General features: G+C 38.2%; 1 protein-coding gene across 1 annotated transcript; it reads right to left on the bottom strand.

Annotated features, from left to right (window-relative positions):
- Positions 1–1365: 1365 nt before the first annotated feature.
- On the bottom strand, positions 1366–17175 carry nsun6 (NOP2/Sun RNA methyltransferase 6). The gene is made up of 12 exons (XM_088918931.1): positions 17032–17175; positions 16350–16466; positions 13675–13830; positions 12875–12966; positions 11990–12099; positions 11293–11446; positions 10247–10328; positions 9548–9667; positions 8524–8668; positions 7288–7436; positions 6114–6239; positions 1366–2965 (listed from the first exon to the last, which is right to left on the bottom strand). Exons 2-12 carry the CDS (start codon positions 16422–16424, stop codon positions 2750–2752), a joined length of 1425 nt encoding a protein of 474 aa, XP_088775057.1. The 5' UTR covers positions 16425–16466; positions 17032–17175; the 3' UTR covers positions 1366–2749.
- Between the last annotated feature and the right edge of the window lie 2226 nt (positions 17176–19401).

Genomic DNA, 19401 nt, shown 5'->3' with positions numbered 1-19401 from the left:
CTTGTATAATAAATAACCCTTTTTATTGCCGTCACATCTTGCATGTTAACAAACACTGCTAACACTTGATGCTGCTACCAGCTGTGATTTCCAAACATAAGGACAGATGTTTTGGGAAAACTCTGACAAAAGTCATTAAGCCCACATGTGCAAGTAAAATGTTAAATGCAGAACCAGCTACTTTGGGAGACATTCCCATTCAAGTATGTGTTCTCTGGCACAGTAACTCTTTGTGTTTTGTATATCGGCCTCTATTTTGACAAAAAAATAATTCAGTGATTTCACTGGCATTCTAAAGAATGGTAGTGAAGTCTAAGTTGTGAAATACCACAGTCCACATGGCATAGGCCTGTTCTGTTTGCAGGTACATTGTGGTCATCCTGGCTTCTGCAATTCATTGAGGAAGGCAGGATTCCTGTGTGGTATCCCAGTATAACCCCCCACTTTAATATCCTGGATCAGGAGTGCATCTTCTGGCACATTAAGCTTTGCACATTTTATTTGGCTGATGCCTTTATCCACATATCTGATAAAAGCTTGGATTATATTGATGATAGTCACTTTCTGCTAATACGAAAATTATAACTAAGTGCACATTCCTGTCTGTAATTTCTTAGTATGGTAGCTTTTGTTGAGAGCATGGCCATGAATTTTTTTTTCAATAGTTTGAGGATCTTTTTTTATAATTGATGAATGTTAAGCTTTCCAAAAGTAATTAATTTTATTTTTTTCTCTACTTATGTATTGTTTTACTCTGCCAAAATATAGGAAACACTCTCGAAAAAAATAGCCTTCTAATACAGTGCTGGAGCTGGTGTGGCTGTGTGGGGACAGTTTAGGTAAGTACAGTATGTAAGAGCATACGTAAAGGTACAAATAAAGTAGGCCATTCAGCCCATTTAGTTAGTAGTTAATTGATCCAAGGAACTCCTCCAGCCATTTCTTGAAAGAAGCCAAGGTACAGTATCAGCTTCAACAACGTGGCTGATAGAATTTTCCATACTTCCACATAGTCTTCAGAGAAGCAGAAGTACAGTACCACCTGTTCTCGGCTTTAAATGCACTTCCACCTGGTTCATGTTTCACTCATTATTTTGAAGAAATTAGCTGGATTTACTCAATAACTTTGGACGGGTCACCTTGTAGTCTTCTAGCATACGACATATTCACAATATATTTGGTTGTTCTTCTCTGGACTGATAACATTTATTGCCTCCTAAATCTCTATACCAATACACCATATCCCTCTGGTAACATGCAACCCTTCCATGCAAATGGAAGTAAATTAGTGCCAGCATGTATAAAGGAAAACAAATATAAAATAACTTGTGTTTTTGTTATGTAGATTCAATAAGACAAATGGTAGGAAATTATTAGAAAGTCTTTAATTTACTGCAGGACAAATGTAATCTTTTACATGATCTATTTAACTAGTGAAACATTCACCAAGGATAATAAAAATGAAGTCCTGGAACAGATTTTAAAATGCTGTTAGAATGGACATAATTCTGTCTGTACCAAACTTATAAACGTAAGCGGATAACCTCCAGGAAAAAGTACAATAAATTCAGGTTCCCTGGACCCAAAAACATTTAATGTACAAGTTATTAGTCACATTCATATACATCCTATAGTCCAATAAATAAAACATTTTCCAACCACTCTGCACGATCCAAAGGCTGAAATAGCTAGTCTCCAAGTATGATCCAAGTATATAATTTAATCCCCTTAAATTACCCCTTTCAACGCCGCAAGAAAGTGTTTAGATTATACTTAAAGTTATGAAATGAAAGCTTACTTCATATTGATAACATTTTTAACTTATCACAGAATTACAAGGTTGGTTCAGAAAGTACTTCTCAACAACTTTGATCTCCTCTTCCAAGCTAAATTGAACATTCTTTCCAGTAAATTAAACACTTTTGATAAAATGTGTTATCCCCATTGTTTTTTGTGAAATCTAACGTATTCTTATGCCATTCTAAAAGTGTTTCCTACTGCTAAGATATCCACTTGAACATACATTTTATAAGCACCTTTAATCTAGATCTTAAAAAGTTAAACTAAAATTCATAAAGTATAAAACATCTGATTAGACATTTAAGCAAGATTGTAAGGATATAATCAATAGTTTCATTTCATCCAAGGCCTGCTTTTCCCTTAGAACCATTTCCTTCACAATCAGTCAAGTATGAATACTAATTAGTTTCAGCTTGATCTTAGCATTTTAAACCCAACAAAAAATTGTTCAAATTAAGCATTACAATTGGGTAATGATGCCAGTCACTTTATTCAGATTAAACAAAACAATTCCCCTGTTCACACATAAAGCAGCTTTGTTCCAGATTTTTCCAGAGTAGTTTTTAAAAGTATATTAATATGTTTGAGTCCATGCTTTTAGGAATATTTTTATTTGTCAAATTATTCATAAAGGCTCATTACTAAAAATGCTACCTGTTAGTACTTCTTGTAATTCTGATTAATATCTCAATTTCTGAGAACATAAAATGCAGCCTAACTAGCAATAAATTGTTAATACCTCTTTTGACCTCTTTCAGCATTATACTTCCCGATCTGTGCCTAAACAGCTAGCAAATCTGTTGTTGCCATAGTAGTAGTGTCGTCATTCCGTTGTTATGGCAACTCTAGCAGAACTGCATTCACTAAGTCTCTTTGCTTACAGAGACCTCCCTATATGGCATAGTATGAGGGATTGCAATAGCTGTGTTAAGGTTAGTATTATAAACAATCACGTTTTTACAAACTTGGCAATGAAAAAGCCTATTGTATCTTTGTTGGCCAGATGAATGAGGTCAGACTTGGTTCCCTGAGTGTGTTCATATTCTTCAGGGTGGAGACTGAGGCCTTCAGTTGTTGCCCAGACAGGATTGAATCTCTGTAGCAGCTTCAGATGGTCATGTGACAAGCCAGCTCCCAGCATACCCCCTCCTCCAACATGTGGCTCCTGCATAAGCAAAGCAAACACGTGTGCTTCAAACAGGATCCAGGGGTGAGAGATCACAGCTTGTATATTCTGCACTTCAGAAGGAGGGAAAGGTGGCTGCTGTGCAAACTGCATTGATTTTCTTTTAAAGCGGCACACAACTGATTCGTTCCAAGTTTTTAATTGATTGATTTAAATGTTCCTTATTTCTTACAAATACAAAAAAAAAATAGCACATTAAAGCTTGTGTGGTTATTTTTGTTTTAAATTAAAAAAAAAACATGTATCGGATCCTAGGTAAAACTACAAAATTGTGTTAAAACTGCATTTAAAGCAATTTACAGTACGTCACTTAAAACACATTTCAGAATATTTTCAACATTATTGACTGGTATTTTGGTTATTTTTAGTTCTGGTGGGCATATAAACTTAAAATCAGTTTTGATTTTTTTTTCTCCAAGAAAATATGTAGTATCGGAGACCATCACTTTAAAAACAGGTTGAACAGATAAACGTTGTCATAGCTCTTAAAATTACATTTTGTTTTTGCTTTATATCAGTCATCATGATAACTGAATGTATCTCATGTTAAAAATATCCTATAAATGGATGATTAAAATATCAACTTTGGCACATGTCCAGAATGGCCATGTCTTTGCCACATTGTTAGAAATTTCTAATATTAAAAATGTTTTATAAGTTTTAACACTAGCTGTGATTATCTGGACAAAATCCAAGCTGTTTTGGTGTAGACCTCTGTGGCTGCTGAAAATGTACACAACTGGTTTCTGATGACTTGTAAATAATTTTGATAAATTTAACAAGTATATTTGTCCTTCGGATGAGACGTAAAACCGACGAGGTCCTGACTCTCTGTGGTCATTAAAAATCCCAGGGCGTTTCTCAAAAAGAGTAGAGGTGTAACCCTGGCGTCCTGGCCAAATTTCCCATTGGCCCTTACCAATCACGGCCCCCTAATAATCCCCGTCTATGAATTGGCTTCATTACTCTGCTCTCCTCCCCACTAATAGCTGATGTGTGGTGAGCGTTCTGGCGCACTATGGCTGCCGTCGCATCATCCAGGTGGGGCTGCACATTGGTGGTGGTGGAGGGGATCCCCATTACCTGTAAAGTGCTTTGAGTGGAGTGTCCAGAAAAGCGCTATATAAGTGTAAGCAATTATTATTATTATTATTTGTTTTATAAAGTTAGAAGTGTCTGACTCTCATCCTGATGAGCAGCTGAGGTCTTCACTTTCCTCTTCAAATTATTTTAGAATTACAGTACCTGGTCTTGGCAATCAGTCATCTCTATCTGTACCTATCACAATAACAAATGCCTTCTTAAACTTCCCTACATTCAAGAACACTTACAGCCACAGAAGACTGAGCAGTGTTTACCATCACCTCTCGCTTCAGTATTAACACGTCAACATTTCCCCCCCCCTCCATGGGTAGGTGTTAATGTTTACAAGGCAAGCATAAGGGCTAGTTAGTTTTCTTCGACTTTTTTTAATAGATTTTGAATCAACATTTATTTTTGTTATGCCCACACAATTTGGAATATCCAATTTTGTTTTTTTCATATCTTGGCTCGCAGCAAGAACTCTGTGACTACACTCTTAAGATTAAGATTAAGATCACTTTATTAGCCATATACAATTTCTTGCATTAGGAATTTGTCTTTTTGCATACCCCAGCTTGCTCTCCATGAGACACAGACACACAGACAGGGAGAGAAGCTTGGGGTAAGAGCACAGGGTCAGCCATTGTACAGCGCCCCTGGAGCAGTTGGGGTCAAGGGCCTTGCTCAGGGGCCCAATGGAGTAGGATTCCTCTGCCGGCCGTGGGATTTGAACCGGCAACCTTCCAGCCACAGGCGCAGATCCTAAACCACAGAGCCACCACTCCGCCCCAGGGGAATAAGAAGAGTAAGCACGTTCGAGCCGCTTGTCTTTTAACTCATTACAAGCACAACAACGCAGTACAAGAGGTTCAGAGCAGGTTGGAGGAGAAGCACATCCCTCACCGACCCCGGGAGGCCACTGGGGTTACTGTGTCCCAGACAGCCAAGTGAGCCCTGGCAGAATAATCCCACCCTAGCCTCCCTGGCACACAGTCAGCTGTACACTGCTGTCACAGTCATTTGACCCAGGCTTGAGCCTGTGATCATACAGCTTAACCTACACTCCGAAGAGTTTCTTAACTGGTTGGGCCACTTGGAACATGAAGCCCCCAGAACGACTTTTAATAAGAAGAGCGACAAGACCATCGTCTTGTGAAATATACATCACATATGGGTGCACAAAAAAGGAAAAAATGTTAGTAGTATAAATAACATAAATACTTCTATAAATAAATCTGGAATGCAGTCCACAGCCTGGACCTATTTGTAAATGAATCATTTAAACTGCAAGCACACAAGAACCTTCAAGCATAAACATGAAATTCTTTCAATTCTATCTGCCTTCACCGGCTTCCCACAGACCTGAGCTACTGCTTTAACCCAGAAACCCTGGAAAGGCATCTGGAATGTTCTTTCATCTTGTACTTAATAAAAAGAAGAAAGATAGAACTGATATAGTTCAAAAAAGAGCTGAGCTCAAAGTCAGAATAAAAAAATATTAATAAGGTAATTAAAATCTTCAATTCTATTTACTACATGCAGACAAGTCAGTTTAAAACCCATCTGGGATACCTTCTCTGAGTTTTACAGTCAGATTGTAACAGGCTCAGCAAACAACTTTCCAATCATTTTCTTCCACAGCTATACTTCAGTCTTAACATGGTTTAAAATAATTACTGGGCATGCACCCTGAAAGGTGCATTTTACTTATATTCCATTTACCTTATTTTCCTGTGCAATGTAAAACCCTGTACAGTAAAGTTATATAAAGTTACATATTTATTATTCTTCATTTTTAAATTGTATTTTTAGCGTACTGTATTTTTATTATTCTAAGTCACTTTGAATAAATATGTTAACTAAATAAGTATGCAAGGTAATGATTAAATCACTTCAGTTACATCCACATCCATAGGAAGGCTTAGTATGCAATTTCCTGCTCTAAAACATTCATTTAGCCCTTCTCCCTTGTCTTCTACAGTCTAAAACTGAAGTCTAGAAAGGAACTGGTGGGACATTATTATGCCCTGAAAGAGCTTCATACTTGTCGTTGCAGCGAGAGGCAGGGGAAATGATGTAGAGCCCAGGCGACCTGCTCCTCGTTTTCAGCGAGGGTGATGGTACAGGTGCTGTAGACCAGCACCCCGTCACGCTTCAGCAGCTTCACCGCCTGGGTTCACAGAGCAGACATGCAAGGACATGTTAGAACAGTAAACCAAAATCAATCTGTGTGAAGTTCTTCACTACAAACCCCCTTTTCACTTCTACAGCAAAGCCACAGTCCAGAGGACCACTCCGTCAACACACTTGTTTCTCCACACACTTGTACAGGTTTAAATAAGGCAAACCTTTGCTACTCCCTGTACAGTACGGACGAGCTGCAAGACATGGACTCTTTCAGGCATTATTTGAACACTGTGAGGTACACACTGACATTTTTTCCCTTTTTGCATTTGAGATAAAACAACAGCATCTAAGGATTTTATAAGTTGAACAAACATAAAATGTGACATTTCAGAAAAAAAACACAGTCTTAATTGTGAAGTAACCTCTGACTATAAACTATATGACTGGGCCCTTGAGGCCCCAACTACAAGACTTTTATTGAAAATGGTCTGCGTGTACCACCAATAACTTTCCCCAGTGATGCATTTTCTAGTTATACTTGAGTTTTAGCTTTGAAATGTCAAAGCAGTGTATTTTTAATTTAGAGGTTAGACTGCCCTCTGCTGCTTACTCTCAACCACATCAAAAATCACTTAAGCTAGCTAGAGTCTTTACAGAAACATTCAGCCACAATTTTTTCCCCAGAACATTCGGTAAACAGCAGTAGTGATACTTTGCTTTCTCAAAGCAATGTGTGAGGAGAGATTGAAGACAAACAAGTACAAACAGGTAGTGCAATCGAAGCTGGGCAGGAATGTTAGGAGTCTCTGGTTGCCCTGCTGTTAAATCCAGTATTGTCTGGCCAAACCCAAAGGCACTCTTATGTGGATCAGGTGAATCTGCACAAGTAAATTTTCCTCTTCTTTATGTCTAAAGCAACTGTGAGCTGGTTGTGGGATTCCAGGCCAGTCACCATCAAGCCTCTTACTTGTACGGCTACTTCATCACTTTAACTGTACTTTTACAACTCTGCTAGACTGAAATTCAATAAAATGTTTACATCCAACTATAACTGTTAGCTACTACACAATGATCCTAAAACATCAACCTACTGTAGTGAAAAGCTGGCGTTGTAAGGGCTGATAAGATGTAATTTCCTTCAGGCTCCAAGTACAGGCCATGTTGGGTCTCTGTCCCAGACCACTACAGGGGGCATCAAGCAACACTCTGTCAAACGACTCTGGAGGGAATGGAGGGCCACCTGAAAGAGACAAGCTTTTTGTGTCTATACTAAGAGTTAAAAAAACAAAGTTTAAATTGTGTTTGATACATTATTTGCTTCTGCAGAGAAAATTAAAATACAATATACCTGACAGTGGCTGAAAGGATCCAAGTGCCAAATTGAGCAAGACATCCACTAAAGCTAGATCACTGAACTCCCGTCCAATACTATAATTTTAAATCTATATTTAATTTCAGCCAAAAGTTTTCTGCCTCAAACTCAAAGTGGAGGCTGAAACAAAATACTGTATACAAGCCTTCTCCAAAGACCACAGCTGCTTGCTGTCAGTACTGTTCAAGGCTTGTGAATATGCCACTGATGTGTACATCTCTTGATGCAGACCTGTCATCTCTTCCTTTACAGACTGCATATTTATTTATTCGGATTCTCTCCTCTGTTAATCTACATAATTTCATGCATGTGATTGAGGATAGATGTGTGTTAGATGTGCATATTAGCAATCAATTCTTTAAAGAATCATTCAAATTGTGGTTGATGGAGCAATAATTTGCTTTTCTACAAACAACTCTCCCCTAAAATGCACCTGTGAAGCCAGCTAGTCTTTTTGGACTTTGAGATGATCACTAGTCAAGAGACAGCAAAAATGAATTGATCAAATGGGTTCATGCAGAAGAAATGGATGGACCTCACTCATCCATTTCCCTTGTTAGTACAGACGCATAATAAACATTTTTACTTTAAAAAAATCTTCAATGACAAACCAAAGACTTCAAGGAAAGCAGACACTCAATAAATCAATAAATCTGCAGGGACTTGTTAAAGAACCTGATTTTACTTGCACCACTGAGCCACAGACGCATTATAACATCTGTTGTTGTTACTTTTGTTACTTCTTCCTGCCGTTAGATTCAGTAAGAGCAAGTTTGGTTTGAATTCTAACATTTTATATAAGCTGGCCACAGAATCCCCCCCAAAAATTACTCAAATACCTTCCACTGCCTCAGCAGGTATATGATGGAGTATGAAAGTTCTAAAACTAAGCCATGTGTTAACACTAGAGACAGGGCCACTCTCAGTTCAGCTGGACATTGCTTTGTTTCCTTACCTCCTGAGCTCCCTGCTGGATCACTAGAGAGGGCCTTGATCGCATTGAAGCAATACACTTTAATGCAGTTCAGACCCAGCATCTGGGCATTCTGTTTAATCCGCTCCACTTTATTTGCTATCTTGTCCATGGCAATCACTTCTCCCTTAAGAAAGCAGTAAGGCTAGTTAGCAATTGAGTGCATCTTTATCCAAATAGTGCCTGAGATTATTAGAATGTATAAGGTAGTATGAGTCCTCTATGGTCTAGGGAGTCTAGCAGATCTTAGAGACAGCAATATACTGTCCAAACACTGGGACCACTGATATTGTGATCAAAATAGCAAGACTATTTTGTTCAGTTCAGTCCAAAATGGTCAACTGTCATTTTTAACAACTGCAGAGTCTGTGGGTTTTAATTCTGAATGATCTCTATGTCATTTAATTTACTTAGCCCCTGCTCTAGTTGGAGAGTGAAACTCCTCCCAGCATTTATAAAGTGCTGATTTAAAGCTAGCTCATAAATACTTTTGGACAGTGAGCTTATAGGACAAGGGTTGGCCACTCCTGCAATAGAGAAACCAGCCATGCTATAAACAATGCCAGCATCATATTATTACATGCCAGAACTGAGACAAGTAGGTTTTGCATTTTTTAAATAAAGTTTGACATAATAGAGTAAAACTCTACTGAAACAGCATATGATGCCTCTATTGTTTAGGTATGAATAAGGAATCTGAAATTCATCACAATGAATGAAACTGTGTGAAAGTAACACATTTTGGAAAAATGACAACATTCTTTTTTTAATAGAGTCAATATGTTATATGTTGTCTTGCTTTTAAATTTTACCCACAGCATAAACTTTGGCCTTGTTATGTCAGTTGTGTGTATAGGTCCATGAAAAAAATGTCTACTTTCATACATTTTTTCAGATGTCAAGCCTCATGTTTGCCGACATATTTCCTCTCTACTAATGATGAAATGGGTGAATTAGTAAAGACATCCTTGATTATTCAGAGACAGGCTGCACTGGCTCAGTCTACCTCATCCCCCATGAGAGCAGCGATGTGAGTGGTCTTTCCTCCTGGGGCTGCACACATGTCCAGAATTCTCTCGCCAGCCTGAGGCTGCAGCACATGGCTCACTATCGCTGAAGGCAGGTTCTAATTATAGAAGACAAGAAAAAGGTACACTCAATCCTGTATCCAAACCTCTCCAACAAGCAAAGATGAAGTTCATATTTTTGTCATCAGCTTCTTCTGAATGTACTGTGCAAGCAATTCCACCACTGTAAAGTTTATTGGTACTGGTGATTTATAAAAAACACCTCTTCCCAGAGACAGGGAGAGAAGTTGGAAATGCACTGTAGAAGAACAGATAACATAATGTAAGCTAATAGTTCTGGTTACCATCCTTTCTATAGTGTATTGGTCACCTCAAATAAGCGAAATCACAAATTTCTACTGCAGTCAAAAATAATTAAACAATAAATTGTTTATGATTGCTTTGCCAAATATTTAGAATGTTTTTTTCCACATAATATTTGTTCAGACATTTAAAAGTACTGTATCCTGGATACCATTTTTTTATTTCTGAAACAGAAGTCATATGCACTCAGAAGGTGGAATTTTTGGTGGAATTCAAAACCATACAAAGGACTTTTTTTGGGTGTAAGGCATATTTCCTCTCCTAGCATTTTTTATGGTTGTACTCATTGGAAGTCAGGAGGTAGAAGAAGATACCTGTAAGAACACCTGATTTGGCAGAACATTGTAGAACGAAGGACTGAAGTACACAGGCTCTGTCATCCTTATGCCAATACCCCTGAAGAACACAACATGTAAAGTGTATTCTGCGTATACAAAAACTACAAGATTGCTACCAAATCTACAAATCAGAACGTCCTCACTGAGCACTGTAAATATAATTAAAATACCTTTAACATTTTAATTGCAACCAAAATACACTGTACTTTCAGCTTTTCTATATATTCTACATACTCTGTTTTTATATACACAGTATTCTATATGTTCTCAGTATATTCTCAACATGACACAGTGGAGCTTCAGTACTATTTGAAGGATAATTCCTATTGATACCATGCATTCCCAGGAGGTGCCCAGACCATCAGCAGGGTGTCTGTTGTCAAATGCCCCAAACCAATGCCCCAGACCAGTCCAACTGTGCACTAGTCTAGACAATCCTGGTGTCCCTGGGAGAGCTTTGCCCTGTCATATAAGATTTCCGATCTCAGTGATTGTGCAGAAATTGGACTTCAGACAGAAGCCTCCAGTCTGTCAGATTAATCCTACACTGAAAGTATAGATCGCCACTAGCTGAACATCAAAAGCCACTTTAACCTCACTATGGCACAGAGGGCTTGTCATATTCTATCATGTCTACCTCTGTTTAACAATATTCTAAGCAATGGCTCCATTTCTTGTAAAACGCTATTAAGTATATTTTTAGTTTCAGACCCATTTCAAGTAGGTGAGTGTACTGGATAGCTGAAAACAAAATGTCTACACTACACTCTGAAGTCCAATCAAAAAATATAAATGTCATTTGAAGTACCTGGGATGAGTCCCTTTTACATTGCATTTAAAAAGCTGCATGTATTTAATGTTAAACTATTACCTCTATCAAAATGAATTATATTAAAATTGACATAGTGCTACTTTCTAGGGTTTGGGTTTCTAACTTTGAATACACATCTCAGAAGGGAATATATGAAAATAAACTACACTGTAAATTACACTAAAGGTGAAGTTGAAGTTGGAGTACGCACTTAATTGGTTGATCTGTACAGAAGATATCACTGCGGCTCATTTCAGCAATTCCATTTCCTATGAAAACTCGCTTCCCCTGGAACTCCTTTGCTCCTCTTGTACATTGTCCTTCAATGTCAGAGAAAACAGACACCACATCTCCCATCTTCATGTCTGAGAATGGATTAGAAAATACAGATTGATTCAAAGCAATCCCTTCAACATGGAGTAAATAGAACCTACTGTACCTGAAGCTAATTATAACAACAGAAACAGCTCTACTAGATAAATCAAAATAGCTCCATATCGTACCGAAACCTTTGTAAAATAACGTTGAAAAGCATTTCAATTTCTGTGTTCATTTCAAATTCTCCATCTTGAATTTTTGGCTGGTTGATGGGTAAGAAAAAACTATTATTACAATGATAACAGAAATGATACATTTTGTGTAAAAATACAAAAAAAAACCTTTTGTACACTGTGTGTTTTCCTATAGTGGAATTTACAGATAATCTGAACTATTTTAAGTGTAACTTCCAGTCCCTTCTACTGCTGTTTTTTCTGGACAAAAGAATTATCATATTCTGTCTTAAGTTTACCTTCTATACTACAGATGTAAATTAACTTTTTAGATAATTTTGATGCATGATAATTTACTAATGAGTCATGATTATAGAGTAATTCTGACAACGTTCATTCACTTGGTTTCTTCCTTACATTTAGGAGCCGCAAGGATCCCTGGAGCAAAGACATGAGCTCCACGTAACACTGCATTCCCACACTGAGCTCCCACTACAACTTCTAAAGAGTGCCTTTCCAGAGAAACCCTGAGAACAGAAACAAGGTCACACTGTTACAACAAACACATCAAATGCAAAAGTCTTGTACAGAAAGACGCTCCCTTTGTTGAACCTTCCTACTCAAAACATGAAGGATTCACTGGTTTCAGACGCAGAAGTGCTCCAGTAGCAGTAGTTAAAGTCACCTACTGAAGTGATGGCAGAGAATGGTTCTGGAAACACCCAGAATGGGACACCATTTAGCCTCTGTTCAGTGCTGCAGCTCAAAAGCCAGCCTTGTGAAGCTGTCCCTTTCTCATATAATACATGAATTATCTTTTTATGAAACTACTGCTCAAGTGTTTGGACATTTTACAAAAGGGAAAGTAATAAAAAAACTTAATTTGATAAAACAGTAATTAATTGCAGCCAGTCCATAATCCATGGAATCAGGTTAGTGAGACAGAAACAATTAACGTAATATCACAATAGTTCAGGTGGGGAGCTGCGTCAGCATGCGTAGGCTGCAAAGGAACAAGTAATAGGTTTATTCCATGCTGAATAAAACAAGAAAGAAAACACAACGTTTGTTTTCTTTCTTTTTTTCAGCATGGATTAAACCTATTACTTGTTCCTAATATCATAATACGCATACACATTACAAATGTGCATAATTAGCATGTCAATAATGAGAAAAATATTTCAGCATGTACCTGTAGGTCACTTTTAAGAGGTTTCTGTGCAAACAATGTTTAGTGGTTGGTGTTTTTTCCCTGCTTTCTATACGCAAAATTCTACTTTTGAAATTATAGCCATACTGTACCTTGGACCAATAACAGGAATGAGCAAAACATCTGGAACATCTGGGTGATTAAATATGGGAACGTCATGGCTTGAGAATGAATTCATCTGCTGCTGCTAGGATAAACACCAAGGTTAGAATGTTCTGCTAACAGGGAGACAAGAGAAGCCCCTCTATAAAAGCGCCTGCATTACCTTAAAAAGGAGAAGAAATACAGTTTCATTATAAATGGGAATGCTTTTATGAGTTACTGATAAAAATAAACGAGCTCTGTAACTTTAGACAATTTACATTACTCTGCTACACAGACACATCGAATATGTCTTGTTTTGCCTTATGACGTTCTGCACAAAATCTTTGTACAGTGAATAACAAGCAAGCATGTGCATTCGACATTCAATTATAGGACACCTATAAATGAAAAGGCGCAGCCGTAATACCTTTTATTGTGTTAAATTACAGCTGCATACTAGTGGTTTTGAATAAACTTTCAATGTGAAACATCTCACAGCTCTTAGATCAACAGCACACATGTGTGGCGATTGTAGGTTTGAAGCGTGATTTATTTTAATTAAAGAAATGGTTTGTATATATTTTAAGTAACCAAAAAATTCATCTGAAACGAAATTCTAGCAATTCCACCAATCTAATTAGACAACAGCACCATCTGGTGTTTTTAAAACTGGGGTGTTCCCACACTCCAAGGTGTATTAGCTAGCATTTGGTTTCACTCTCAGCAGAAGCTGCCAATCGCATCCAATCATCCCATCAATAGCAAGAAAATGCTGCTGCAGTCAAGCAGATCAAAGGAGGTCCATCACCTTTCGGATCTCCTCAGACAGGCAGCGTCTGACGTGCTCTGGAGATGCTAGATGGGTGTTGACCCTGACGGAGGTGAAGGCCGGGGGGTGGGAGAGACGACTGAGAAGCATTTCAAACCTCCTCTCTGCATCCTCTTGGCCAAGGACAGCCAGCAGCTGTGAGGGCAATAGGATAACATTAATAAAACAGCATCAAGCTGAGGGATGAACTGGGTCATGCTTTTGACTGTTTATTCTCTGAGGGTTTTCTCTTTTTGCCTGTTGTTGCACACCTTGTATGTGTTCGTCGGAACCACATGCTCCAACAACCAGCTTGAATGCTTTTTGCATCACTTCACCAACTTCCACCCATCCCTCAAATATATACGGTTAACATATCTTCCACGACTCTTCCGTTTCTAGACATCAACTTCTCCATTAACTACCCCCGACTCTCCACTTCGGTCTATTACAAACCCACGGATTCACACAGCTATCTCTTGTATAGATCATTTCACCCCAAACACACTAAAAACTCTCTCCCTTTTTCACAGTTCCTTCGGCTACGACGATTATGCAGCGACGACATTGACTTCCAGAACCAATCCCTCAAATGGTACTCCTTTTTCATCAACAGAGGATACCCCAGCAGTGTTATTGACAGGGCCCTTGCCCAAGCCAAAAACACCCCTCGGACCATCAACTCAATCAGGAACTCCCGCCATAACAACCGCATTCCTTTGGTGCTTCCCTACCACCCCAACACACTTCCTATCCCCAGGACTATTAACAACAACTTTTCCAGCCTACAGGATGATCCCTCCATTGGGGCCCTCTTTTCGACCACCTAATCTGTGCAACCTTCTTGTTCACAGCTCCCTTGACCGCCCTCAGCAACCATCCACACCAGGCACTTTCCCTTGCAACAGAGCTTGCTGTATCAGCTGCAAGAATGTATCTAACACTACACTCATTCAAGGCCCCTCAGGACAATTCTGGATCACCCAGATGGCATCTTGTACCTTATTTACTGTATCTCTTGCAGTAAATGCCCAGCCATCTACATTGGAGAAACAGGAAGGAGACTCGGAGACCGCTTCAGAGAACATGTTAGGGCTGTGAAGATTAAAGATCTCTCCAAGCCCATTGTTTCTCATTTCACCTCTGACGGCCACGACCACTCTAATCTCTCTGTCTGTGTTCTCAAAGACAGTTTTCTGAACTCATACATCAGAAAGACTACAGAAATAAAATTATCCTGCAGCTAGGATCACACCTTCCCCCTTCTCTTAATGACAGACTACTTTTGATCTAAATTTTCTCCATTCATTGGAGGTTTCATTTCACACCTCTCTACACCCATTCTGACTTCACACCTCTTGATTGGCCTCTCTGTCTGTCCCCTGCTCCCGCCTCTCGCTCCTCATCTCTACCAGCCTTCGTTCTCCCGCTACATTACCTTTGCTTACTGTCTTGTCTTTCTCACACCTGAAGAAGGCTCCACAGCCGAAACGTTGTGTTTTCTTTCTTCTTTTTTTCACCATGGAATAAACCTATTACTTGTTCCTTTGCAGCCTACGCGTGCTGACGCAGCTACCCACCTGAACCTGTATGTGTTCTGCGGCTTCTATGGCTCTTTTCTGTTTAAGAACTTTAGATTTCTACCTTCACCCATAATGGTCCTAAAAATGCTTTAAATCGGTCTAATTTAATCAGATATTGTCCATTAAAATTGTGTTTTTAAATATATGTGTAATTCAATTTCCACATATAGTATATTTTACATTAAAGTTAAGAAATCTCTTTTTGTACTATATTGCATAACTAATTAGGCTGCTGTGTCTTGATGAGAGGAAGATAAAAGTCTTCAAACACACTTGTAGTGAACATGAATCCAAAAATGACAATAGGTACTTACATTACTAATGATTTAACATGGTCCCAGCCATGTAACTGGAGCTACAAAGAAGGCACAACAGCGCCTTTACTTACTCAAGACAGTTGAAAAAAATTGGTCCTTCTTTGACTGTCCTTACCACATTTTACAGGTACGCTCTTGAAAATGTGCTCATATGTGGCATTAAAGTATGGTTTGACTGCAGCTTGTTGTCTTTACAGGGGGTGATCAGGTCAGCCCAGTCCATTAATGGAGTACAGCTCCCCTCTATTGTGGACATTTTTACAACTCACTGTCTCAGAAACGCAGGAAGTATCACTTATAGGACAACAATCATCCTGGTTTCTCACTTTTCTCCCCCCTTCTTTCTGGTAAGCGTGACAGGTAAACTGTCAGATTACTGAACTCTACCTCTACCACCGCCTAAACTACACCTACATTATTACTCACACTGATGTGTTGTTTTTTTTTCTGTTCTCACACTGCTTTTGTACTTTCTTGCTTTTTTAAAGTTGTATGTTATTTAACTTGTTGTTGCTGTTCTGTGTTTATGTTTTGGTGATAACTTAATGTCTTTGTATTGGAGCATACATGTAAATAAGCATTTCATTGCACTTGACAAATGTGCATATGTGCAAGTGCTTATGACAAATAAACTGAAGTGAACTGACAAGACACCTGTGGTGACTACTTATGATGGAATGGAACAATATTAAAGTTTGTAAATAATATTTAATAGCAAATAGTAAAGAAATTCAACATTTAAATGCCATATAACAACTGACCTCACATATCCTACCTCTTTATTTTTAAAGACATCACCGAGATATTGCTTCACATCACCTCGTAATGTTATTTTGGGGAAAACAGACATCTCTTCATATACAGTACAGTGCACCTCAAGTCCTCAAGGATTCTGAAATAAACAAGGAGGGGGCTGAAAATTCAGAGACCTAGCCATTACAAAAAAAAGCAGTTCAATTTTCTCGTCAAAATTGGGAAAAGGTGTACATTCATTTCCTGGAAGAACATATGAAAGCGCAGATACTACAGTAATGTGCTGCTGACATAGGAAACCCCGTAAACCCAAGAGAAATCGACCACCTGGAGGTGGATGCTTGCTCGTTGCAGGTTGTCACACTGTGACTCTTAATTCCTATTAGAACCTTTTATAATATTTCGTTTGTGGTTCAAGTATTGGTGTAACTTTAACCGGATATAAATTAAAAATGTAAAAATAATGGGCTCGTTAACTATTGTTCTACTAAAATATTATTATAAAGGGGGTGTATTTCGGTTGGGAGCAGTCAAAAAAGTGGACCAAATAAAAGAGAAAGATGTGATATTTATAAAAGCCAACCAAATCACCTCGCCAAGGCGAGCAATACATTCAAGCACGGGATTTCATTTAGCTCGCGAAAAGGATCGTGTGTAATTCGCAAGAAAATAAAGATGAGGCTGATATGTATTTAAATACTCACCCACTAATCGGCCATGATTATAATTTATGCGCAATCTTTATATAATCGAGCAAATATCTATATCCAGTGTTACCTTCATACAAAGCACACACAAGATTAGACCAGGACAGAAGAAACAACGTATCCTGCTGGTTCATACCATGCCTTGCTTTTGGCTAGATCGTAAAACTTATGCGCATTTCCTCCCACTGTAGTTTTGTAGACTGCATCGAGAGAGAAACCTCAAATAGTATATTCTAATGTTTCAGCTCTTTCTAGGACATTATCTGTGTTTTTTTGTATACTATTGTAAATTAATTTTATTTACATTTCTGTTATATTTTAATTGTAATTCAATTTTTTAAAATATTTATGTGGGAGGAAGACTTCATTTCCCATGAGACCTTGCACTAGTAAAGAAATTTTCTAGTGCATCTTGGGAGTCATAGTTTTATTTGTGTGACTGAAAGAACTACAGTGTAATAGGTGCTAAGACGTTCTTTTATATACTACCAAGTTGATATTTTTGAGAAAAACCTTATTTTGCTATTTATGCTTGTGTTTGTACAGCACGTTTCAAAACCATTTTGCAAACAGTATGGGACCTGTTTTAAACATGGATATGTGCTCTTAGTAACATTTGTAATGTATACATCTTAAATTATGTGACAAATTATTAATCAACCAAACAAATATATCTGTTGGATATATATTTACATCATGAGACAGCTGGTGGTGCTTTGCTGGGAAGTCACATTTAGCCCTCTTTAATATTTCAGCAGAACACAGGTGGGAAACCAGAACCTTAGGTCACCCATTCCAAGACTGACCAGGCTCAACCTTGTTCAGCTACCAAGCTCGTGCAAGAGCGCTAACACTGATGCCAAATAATGAACAATATTCTGCAATTATTCTACAAACAAGAGGTTGTAAAATAGGCCAAAACTTTATAGAGTGTCTCAAACCTTCCATTGTGAATTTACACCACTTCCATCTGGCAGGTGCCTCTATGTCCCCAGGTGTAAAAGTAATCAGTACTCAGGACATCTTTCAGTCCCTTCTACAATATCTCTCCCTAAACATGTAAAATAACTCTCTTATCTCCTGTCACACTATTCGACTGCCTTCTCTTTTAGTAATGTTTTTCTTCCTGATTTGCTGTATTGGAATGTGCTGCAAAAATATTTTCCCCCAGAGAATAATAAAGCTTAAACTAAAATTGAATTGAATTGAAATTGTTACAGTTGGATGCCAAAGGTTGCAGAAACGCATTTATTTCAGCTGAAAATGACGTTTTGACAAATTCTGGTGCTAAGATCATTCAGTCTTAATATTTGAAAAAACAAACAACACCTTTTCTGAAATACTACTTGGAATGCTAAATGACTAACCTCCTGTCTTAAATATCACATACTATTTGGAGTTTCTAAATTAAATAAACAACCTGGAATTAAGTTGAATGTGTCTGTCTATGTCTCAGTTCATGACGTTATTTCTGATGTTTATTTATAAATACTACTTAATACTAAAAAAGTTTGTATGTTCTCCCAGTTTTTGTGTGGATACTTCTAGGTACTGTGGTTTCCTCACACAGTCCAAGACATACTGGTAGGTTAATTGGCTTCTTGGAAACTTGAGCCTGGTGTGAGTGTGTGTGTCCTATCTCAGCCACTAAACACTGTAAATATTTCGAAGTTGTTGTTGCTGCTTATTACATATCCTGAACAAAGTATCTTTGCCGTTAACATCAATGAAATATGAAGAAGGATAGCTGACCATTTCACAGAAGGCGAGAACCAAGACATCTCCAGTCGCCAATAGCATAACATTTTCCTGATCATGATTACACCGTACTTTCTGCCAGTGTGCTTTCACAGGGATTCAAAATCACCGGTACTAGAAAGACATTAGAAATCAAAATTAACCTTTGACTTATTGACACATTCCTAAGCACTCGGCAATCTACTAATTTCTTTATAATCCTGCCACACAGACTGCCACCTGCCAAGTCCACCCCCCGAAACTGTATCTCAGATTTCCATTCCTGTTACCATTTCTACCTGCTACATACCTACTGTCATCTTTTTTTAACCGTCTCCACTCTTCCTGTTCGTGCTCTTTCTATCGCCTTCACACACCCAAACAGACCTCCACAGCTGTAACATTTACTTCTTACATTTGACTTTTTTACCTTACAGTGTTAAATTAATTTATTCTACCTCACACCCGAAGAAGGCTCCACAGCCAAAATGTTGTGTTTCTTTTCTTCTCTTTTCAGAAAGGAATAAACCTTTACTTGTGCCATATTCTAACAGTCTCCAAATTGGATAAAAAGGAGTAGACATCTGTAACTGTCTACAGAGGGCAGTAAAGGGACACACTATTACCTTT

The sequence above is a fragment of the Atractosteus spatula genome, chromosome 6, assembly GCF_055471065.1.
Source record: "Atractosteus spatula isolate fAtrSpa1 chromosome 6, fAtrSpa1.hap1, whole genome shotgun sequence".
NCBI classification, from domain to species: Eukaryota; Metazoa; Chordata; class Actinopteri; order Semionotiformes; family Lepisosteidae; genus Atractosteus; species Atractosteus spatula.
The sequence above is the reverse complement of the archived record's forward strand: the minus strand, read 5'-3'. Positions and strand labels throughout refer to the sequence as shown.

Coding starts and splice junctions, on each gene's coding strand:
- nsun6 (XM_088918931.1), bottom strand. CDS start 16,424: ATGTCTGTTTTCCCCAAAATAACATTACGAGGTGATGTGAAGCAATAT. Junction 12,100..12,874: donor ATTCCTGTTATTGGTCCAAG/GTACAGTATGGC, acceptor TTCTGTTCTCAG/GGTTTCTCTGGAAAGGCACT. Junction 7,437..8,523: donor TCCAGCAGGGAGCTCAGGAG/GTAAGGAAACAA, acceptor TGTCTCTTTCAG/GTGGCCCTCCATTCCCTCCA.